Source organism: Miniopterus schreibersii, assembly GCF_964146895.1.
Source record: "Miniopterus schreibersii genome assembly, chromosome: 8".
In the NCBI taxonomy this organism is placed as follows: Eukaryota; Metazoa; Chordata; class Mammalia; order Chiroptera; family Miniopteridae; genus Miniopterus; species Miniopterus schreibersii.
The window spans coordinates 14,814,779-14,823,603 of NC_138109.1; the positions used below are offsets into that span (position 1 = coordinate 14,814,779).

General features: G+C 53.3%; 1 protein-coding gene across 1 annotated transcript; it reads right to left on the reverse strand.

Moving 5' to 3' along the window:
• Positions 1–246: 246 nt before the first annotated feature.
• On the reverse strand, positions 247–7,171 carry TENT5B (terminal nucleotidyltransferase 5B). The gene is made up of 2 exons (XM_081144246.1): positions 6,741–7,171; positions 247–2,115 (listed from the first exon to the last, which is right to left on the reverse strand). Exons 1-2 carry the CDS (start codon positions 6,999–7,001, stop codon positions 1,093–1,095), a joined length of 1,284 nt encoding a protein of 427 aa, XP_081000372.1. The 5' UTR covers positions 7,002–7,171; the 3' UTR covers positions 247–1,092.
• Positions 7,172–8,825: the final 1,654 nt, after the last annotated feature.

Sequence of the window (8,825 nt, forward strand, 5' to 3'; positions counted from 1 at the left end):
ACAAGAGATTTGCAGAGGCAATGTGCAGGTACAAGTCACATGTGTAGACACGAGCTCCTAGCAGAGTTGTCAAGCTCGGGCTGATGTTGAGGGAAGAAGGGGCATTCCCTCAGCAATGGCCCAGGACTCACGCACCCACCCCCTCAATGTCCCCTTCCACAATATAAGCCAGACTCAGGCTGGGGAAGGCAGCCACAGCACCCGCATGGAAGGTCCTTTTCCCAGGATAAAACATGGTGCTAGGCTCAGTGTAGATGATTTTTATTGGCAGGTGGTAAGAGTGCAAAATAGTAACAGGAGGAGGGCATGGCTTTCCTCCCCCAAGCAAGGAACCTATAAGCAGGCCAGTGGGTTGGGACCACTTGACTGTGGCCACTTTGGGCCCTGTATCCTTCTAAGAACAAGCTCCCAGGCAGGAGGGCTCCTCATGACATGGGGGAAGGAAGCAACACCCTGGAAGGGTCATGAGATGTATGTGTCCCACCCCAGCCCACTTGGTTCCTGCCCACCACACACCTTGACAGCTCAGGTTAGGGGTGCTAGGGGACTGGGCCAAATATATCCCTCTCCAGGTAGCTGCCTCATGCCTTGTTTTCCCTTCTCCCAGTGATTAGCCAGGTTGGACCACCAGCCCTGTGACTGGCCCAGCCTGACCCAAAGTGACTAGTTCCCATAATGTACCATATTCTAGCCATTGTGTGGTTTAAAGGCTCTCAGAGGCTGCTAGGCGCACTACAGCCAATAAGACCCTTTCTAGGCCACAGAAATCAAACCAAGATGATGGACACTGAGGCTACCACCCCAAACATGCTTTGTCTCCTAAAGGCAATTAACCCCCAAGACAAATAGCTCCTGTACCCCACAATCATGCTGGCCTAAAAATGTGCTGCAATAAGCAAAGGGTCCATCTGCCAAGAACTCCGGCTTGGCCTTAAGCCCACAGGGAGTCTGGTGTGTTCAGTCTAAGGCCCAACCCAGTAGCAGTGCTGGGCCACCTGGCACAGGCTGCCTGTCTCTCGTCATTCCTTCCACATACTCCTTGAGGCCCCACTCCATCTGGGGAGGTCCAGTTGCTCCTGACCAGGTTCCGAGTCAGTTACAAGGCAGCCAGGTGGGATAGCAGGAGTGGGCCCAGGCCAGCAGAGGCTGCACAGGGGCGACATAGTAATTGAAAGTGGCAGGCACAACCCCATCAGGGCCTGGAGGGCGCCAGGCCAGGGCAGCGGCAGCAGCTGGGCCCTGCTCAGCCAGCGCCTGGAGTGCCATGGTGGCGATGAGGTCCAGCGTCTGGCGGCGCTCGTGGCTCATGAGGCACACGGTGCTCTCGTTGACCACCTGGTGCAGCGTCACCAGGCAGGCGTAGCGGCGGGCTGAGTTGGACCCGCTGAAGTGGGCCTCCAGGTAGCGCTCCAGGATGCGCTGCTGCTCCACTAGGTCCGGGAAGTCAATGAAGAAGCGGGAGCACATGTAGCGTTGCAGGGCACGCACGTCAGTGCTGGGCTGTGGCCGGAAGCCACGCACCAGGAGGTGGCAGTACTTGAGGAGGCCACCACCGCGGATCTCTTCGGGGTTGCGTGTAGCGATGACTCTGTGCCGCAGGTGCTCCAGGGCTTCGTTGAAGTCCCCGTACAAGCTCTCACCTGTCACAGTTGGATGGAAGGCCTCAGACATGGGAGTGGATGAGCACTGGCCAAAGAGCAGCAGGGAGTCCAGGATGATCTGGAAGGAGTCTACGCTGAACTCGAACTGGCGCCTGACTGAGTCCACAAATTTGAGCTCCATGTTTTTGCCACTCTTGTTGGACAGTGAGATGAGGCTCCAGCGGTCCGTGTCCGTGCACACTTTCACCAACTTCTGCACGTATGCCTCCTTGAGTGTCAGAGGCGTGATCTTGGCCCGGCTCACACCGGCTGGCAGGAAGTCCAGCAGGCAGGCCAGCACCACCTCCTTGGTGAGTTGGAAGGATGCTTCGCTGCGCAGGTCCACACGAAACACTAAGTCCAGGTCCTTATAGCCCAGGCCATTCTCAGGGTGCAGCACGTGGCTGGCAGCTGAGCCATGTAGTCGCACACCATGCACGCGCAGTCCCTGTGCTTCTAGGCTGCTGCGGACAACCTGTGGAGGGGATGGCAGGAAGGAGAGGTGTCAGAAGCCTGCCCCCCATCCCTCCCCGAGGTCCGCTACGGGCTTCCATGTAATAGAGACAATAACATCAACCACTGTTGGACCACTTATCAGCTGTTGTGCCTTTGGAAAGATATTTAACTCTCTAAACCTCATTTCCTAAGCTAGAGAATGGCCTATTTGGACGAAAGCCTCAGAAAGAAGAGCAATAATGATAAAAAACAAGCATAGAATTTACTAAAGGCCAGGTACTGATCTAAGTACTTCATACATTAGGATATAAATTCATGTAATTCTCACAATAACCCTGTGAGGTAGGTACAAGTATCCCCACTTTACAGATGGGGAAATGGAAGCACAGAGAGGCTAAGTAACTTGCCCAAGGTCACCCAGCTGGTGAATGCAGAGCTGGGAATTAAACTCAGACAGAGTCCATGTCTTAACCACTATTCTACTCTACCTCTCTAAAACTGCAGATAAAACACTTGTTTTGGTGTCAGGCATGGCGCAGCTGCTCTGATGTGTTGGGCACATAACTCTCAGTTCACACACAGAACCACGTTAGTCCTCACAACAACCCTATGTGTGAGTATTATCATCTGGATTCATAGATGATAATGAGGCCCAGAGAGGTTAAGAAACACGCCCAAGTTCAGAGAGCACCCAAGGTCAGAGAGCACCCAGGCTCAGACTAGAACCCAGGTCAATTGGATTCTCAAGTCCATGCACGCTCTTTTGACTCTGAGATATTCATCTTAATTCATCTTTACAAGAGCACAGTGAGGCAAATATTATACTCATTTTACAGATAAGGAAACTGAGGCTTACAGTGGTGAAATATCTAAGACTCAAAGGGGAAGCCATTCAGAAAGGGCAGGGCTGGAAGTTAAAACCCAGACCCTTTCCATTCTTGGGAGAGGGAATGGGTCAAGATCTCAGGAAGCCTCCCAAACCAAGTGGGAAGGGATGTAGCAGATCCCATCTGCTGACACAGGAGCATGACAGGCAAACCTACAAGTCAACTTGAACCTGCTCCTCTAGCCAGAGGCGTCTTCCCAGGCCTAGTACCAGGTGGGGAGGAGAGTGGAGCTGGGCTGGACACTCAGCAACCCAGAGTACTTCACACACTGTCCTGAAAGTGACCAGGCAGCATTCCTGCCCCGAGTGATTCTGCAACCCTTGCTGCCAAGTCAGCACCTGTGGAGGGGCTGCCCTTCTCACCTCCCAGGGAATTACTGCAAAGAATGCACCTAAATGCTGAGGAGGCAAGATGCAGTGGGGCAATCTGAGGCGGGCGGCTCCCTCCAGGAAGGCTTCTGGGAGGAGGACCTTGACTACAGGAAGGTATCGTCACGGCTATGGAGGGTGAGCAACTGGCCATCAAAATAATCTCACCAGAACCTATAGGAGATAGGCCTTTAAGATCTCCAAGTTATAGATGAGGACACTGAGGCTCACAGGAGTGAAGTCACCTGCCCAAGATCATGCAGAGGCACCTCAAATCCAGGTATGACTGACTCCAAAGTCTATCTTCTTTCTACCACATTACTATTCCAGGGTTCAGAGGGAGCAGAGGCCAGAAACTAGGGTTCTAATTCTCCCTCCCTCTCAAAATATCGAAATGAGGCCAAAGCTTCCAGTCACTGAAGCCCAGAGCCAGAATAGTTAGGGAACAGGAAGGTGGAGGTTGGGGAATGCCTTGGCCAGACAGACAGGGGAGGCTGGAGGTAAGGAGCCAGTTGCTGCAGTCCTGCCTGTGGGACTTCTAACCCCACCCTGGCAGCTGTGTCCGTGCAGACCAAGGAGAGAAACGGACCCAAGATCTTGTCCCAAGGACCCTGGTCAGGCCTGCAGAGCTGACCAGCCCCTTCCCAAGTCCCATTAGAGCTGACTCAGCCTTACTCAGAGCCAGCTCCTGCTCTCAGGCTGATGCCCACCCCAGGGCATGGCATCTGGTCTGGTGAGTAGGTAGCAGTACACTTGTTAAAACGCCTGCGTCAGGCCATGGGGCTGGCTGTGTCAGCCAGCCAAAGGCTGTTGTCTCTTTCCCAGGTGACTTCAGCCAGTTTGGCAGACAGTCCCCAGATACTGCCACACCCAAGGGCTGCAGGGCAGCTTGGAGCCTCCTGAATCAGACTTTCCGGCCATGGAGGGGGCAGTGGCTGTACCCTCCTTTCTCCTGTGTTAAGGCCGTCCCTAGAACTACTGCTGAGATCTATAGGACCTGCCAGCCAGCTGGCTTATAAGACTCAAATTCAGAGCTACCTAATGCAAATCCTTTGGATGCAGCTGGAGAGATAAAATTGTGACCTTGGGCAAAGGACTTATCAAGGTCACACAGCAAATAAATGGCTGAACTTAATTAGAACCAGTCCTCCCAGAGGCCGGGGGTTTCCTACAAAAGAGTGGGGGCCCCCTAGCCCAGGTACAAACAAGAACAGCATCTCTAGTTGCTCAGATTGCTGCTACAGGCAAAACCTTGTGGGGTAAAGAGGAAGAAAGATTTCAATTCTTGAACTGTGGGACAACTCAGCACTGTAAGAGGCCCAAAGTCAATAACCAGCACCCCCACCACATACTTCTCAACAGCTTGTGAAGCTGCCAGCTGCAGATTCCTTCTAGGAGATGGGCTTCCTTCCCTGTGGAGGCAATTGTACAGGCCAGGTGAAGGGAATCCTGTTCCCTTTGGATTCCAGAGCCAGAAAGGGTGTTGGAGAAGAATCCAACCTGTCCCCATTGAACAGATGGGGACACTGGACCCAGCAGAGGGAACAGACAACAGCCCAGGTCCTAAAGGCAGGTGTCCAACCTCCCAGTCCAGCTCTGGTCTCTGCTGCTGTCCTCACCACAGCAGGCAACTCCGTGTTCTGTGATGTTGCTGACCCTTGTCTAGGAGGACATTGTACTATTATCACATTGTAAAGCCAGCTCCTATTGATCTGCAGTCTCCCCGACCTGGCTGGGAGACCTAGAAAGCAGGGAGTCTGGGTCCCAGTCATATCTATGCCCCCTAGTGTCCCAAAGAGGGCTTGGCACAGAGCAGGCACTGTTTAGTCCAGGCACTGCCATGCTCTCAAATAGCAGAATATGGTATTAGGCAGCTCACTGCTCCTCTTGGGGCCTCAGCTTCCCTAGCTGTAAAGGCAGTTTGGACCATATTGGTACTTCCCCTCCAGGGCACCCCTTGTCCCTGCAGAGGGGAGCTGCCACACTGGGCTCAACTCTCTCCCCCATTCCTGAAGCAACAGTCCTGGAGGTACAGCAGTTGGGGCCTCAAGATTGACCTGACTGTCTTGGGGAGAAAAGCCTCAACTGGTTTCCTAATTACCCCATGACAGCGGGGCAGCAGAGGAATGCCTCTGTGAGGCGCCACTGGACTGTGGGTGAGTCAGCTCTGGAGAATCTGCTCCCACTCCCTCCCATTCCTCAGGAGGGAGGGCAAGGTAAATCCCCCAGTGAGCACCCCTCCCCTTCTGTGGAAGCTAAGGCTTCACCTAACTTGTCAGCTACTACCCCAGAAAGAAAGTCCATTTCTGGTAGGAATGTGCAGGAATTGTGGCTGATTTTCTGGTTTCTTCTTATAAGAAGACATCCCATGGACCTAGAAGTTGAGTCTTGGGATCTGGGGAAGGGGTGGAAACACCTTGAACTTGCAGCAGTGGCTCCTGGAAAGACTCCAGATTCTCTGGGTTTGCTTTTCATTTCTTTAGGTAGTCTTAGGTGGCTCACTGCTCCTCTTGGGGCCTCAGCTTCCTCAGTTTAAAATGGGTACAACAATTACCATATTCTGCTATTTCAGAGCCTGACAATGCCTGGACTAAACAGATGAAAGAGCAATTTTAGGGTGTCAGGTAAAGGGAAGAGGGAGTCTAAGGAAGAGGAGAGGGATTGCCAGAATTCTCTTCTTCTGCTCCTCAGGACAGAAATGGGGCTTGGGATCTGTGCTGACCTTCATTTCCAATCATGGGAAGGGGAAGAAACACCTAACCTGGACACCTGAGGTTGCCTTCCAGCATTCTTGCATCAGGGCTGGCCTGGTGCTTAATCTTTTCCTGCCACAATCCAGCTGAGAGGGAGTCCTTCTCAGGATTTCTAGGCTTTTCCTGGTAGTAGCTAGGGGGCTCTTGAACAAAGGGCTGTGGGAGCACAGGACAGTCTGCCCCCAGAACCTTGAGCCAGGGAAGGAGTGGGAGTGAGGCCCAGGAATGACGATTTGGGGATGAGAAGAACTATTTTGAACCCAACAATGCACACCTACCCTCCCAGAGCTGCCTGGCATCTTTTGTCCTTCCAGGCAGGACTGTTCTTCCCCAACTGCCGAGTCTCTCCTCATTCTGCTCCCCTCTCCAAGCCACGGCCTGGGTGAATAGTCCGAGGGGAATCAGGGCTCCCCAGGGGCGGCGGAAGGGAAAGCAAGTGGGGAGGGACCATGAGGTGCAGGGGGAAGGGGATATGGTCTACCTGCCATCAATGCTATGCAATTTTGTTCCGGCCCCTGTCCCTCTCTGAGCCTCATTTTCCCTAGCTGTCCAGCGAATCGAACAGACTCCGGGGTCCTTGCGGCCACGAGGGCCTCAGGATAGAGACCCCAGGCCCCCCACCTAGCGCCCTCTCACCTGCACGATCTGCCGGGGCTGCACGCTCAGCGTGGGGAAGTTGCCTCGCCCGTGAATGGGAATCGGCTCGCTCAGGAGCGCGTCCAGCCGCTTCACCTGTGGCCAGCCCAGCCCGCTCAGGTGCGGCGCGAGGGAAGCCGACGAGGCTTCCGGGTCGGGGCCGCCGCCTGCCTGGGCGGCCGCGGCCACCGCCGAGGCCGCAGCCGTCCCTACCTGCGCAGCCACCTGGTCCGAGCCCTCAGCTCCGCTCTCCGACGGCATAATTAGCCCTGCCCCGGAGCCCCGACGGCAAAAACCGGGGGGTGGTTAAGGGGAGGAGGGCAGGGAGGGCGACTGGGCCGGGGCCAAAGCAGGGGGCGCGGCTGCAAGGACCGCACGGCAGGGACGGCGAGGCAATCCCAGGGCACACCTGCGAAGGCGACGACCTACCGACCCTAAAGCTTGGCGTTTCGGGCTCAGCCGACTTTTATAGGCCGCGGGCGACATGCCCATTGGTTCCGGCAGCTGTCTCACAGCCGGAGCCGCCCCGCCTTCAGGCGATCCTGCCATTGGTCAGCAGAGCCAGGGAGATTCTGATTGGCTGGAAGGCACGCTTCTGTCCCGCCCTCCTTCTCTGCTGAATTCCCTCCTTTGGTCCTTAAAGAACTTCTGTTCACGGTGATTGGCCGGGGGCGGAACAGGCCCTGGACTGAAAGGGCTTCGCTCTCCCGGGGCAGCCGCGAGGGAGCGATAGGTGGTTTGCGGCGGGGTCGGACCGCTAATGAATTCCAGGTTTTTTTGTTTTGGGCGCTGGAAGGAATTTAGGAATCACCTGGCCTGGTCCTAGTCATCCACTATTTTCAGAAGCCCAGAGAGGTCGCGCCACTTGTTCAACTTCACACAGCGCTCCTCCTGCTTTCCCGCTATCTCCCAGAGTTGAAGAAAGGTGACAAACTCAAGAGTATACCGAGGAAGGGACTTCTTAACGCACTCTCTTGATCGACCCTTGCCAACTACAGCCTGGCCAGCCTTAAAGTCCATGTTCAAAGGAGGGGAACACGGCTCGGAGAGGGCAGGTAGGTGCATGATTCCCCCAAGGTCACACAGAGAACAAGTCGGGCCCCTGTGCTGACCCTGGGCCGTAGACTCTGTGGGCTCTTGCTCGTTCCACTACCCAGGGCCTCTAGGGCCTGGGGGATAGAGGGAAGCTGGAGCTGGTGGTTGGTTCTCCTGACCCAGCCCGTCTCAGGCCCTTCTGCAGCCCCGTCTCTCAGGGGCTTCTTGAGCGGCTGGCGGAAATCTTTCCTGCCAGCCTGTTCTCAACCTTCTCAGGTCCTGTGTGCCCTTAGGCAAGTCACTAACCCCCTGAGTCAGTTTCCTCACCCACCCCAGAGATGGTGCTCAGTAAGTATTTTTTAAATTTTGATTTATTTATAGTTGGCCAAAGATTTTCATATGTTCTTTTGAAATAATATGTTTACAAGCCACCCCCCCCCCTTTACAGAGCCCAGAGGGATGCAGCTTATTATTATTATTGTTACTTTTAATCTTATTTTGAATTTAAATGTATGCTCTTATGGCAAAATTTTAGAAATTGAGTATGCCTGATTTATCACTGCAATATTCTCTCATAAATTAAATATCATGCTCCTAACAATATAACAAATTAAATATCAATCTCCTAACACTTCTGAGACAGGCTAGTAAGCCAGGACAAGCAGAATAGGGAAACAGTTAAACAGCAGTTTTCAGCCATCTGGTAAATCCTACCTTCTCTAAACCAAGGACACTCAATTAAGAGTAAATGGTTTTAAAGAAAAAAAGAAATTTCGAGACTGTCATGTGGAGGTTCTTTTAATTAATGGAAATTATTTCACTCTATGAGCATACCATAACACTTCTTGCTAGACTCCTATTGCTGGATATTTAAGTTGTTTACAGTTTTTAAAACAACAATAATGCAGTGATGTATATACATGTACACTCTGTTTTGCCCATATGTTAAAATGTTTCCTTTTTTTGTTGTTAATCCTCACCTGAGGATATCTTTTCCATTGCTTTTCAGAGAGAGTGGGAAGGAGAGAGAGAGAGAGAAACACGGATGCT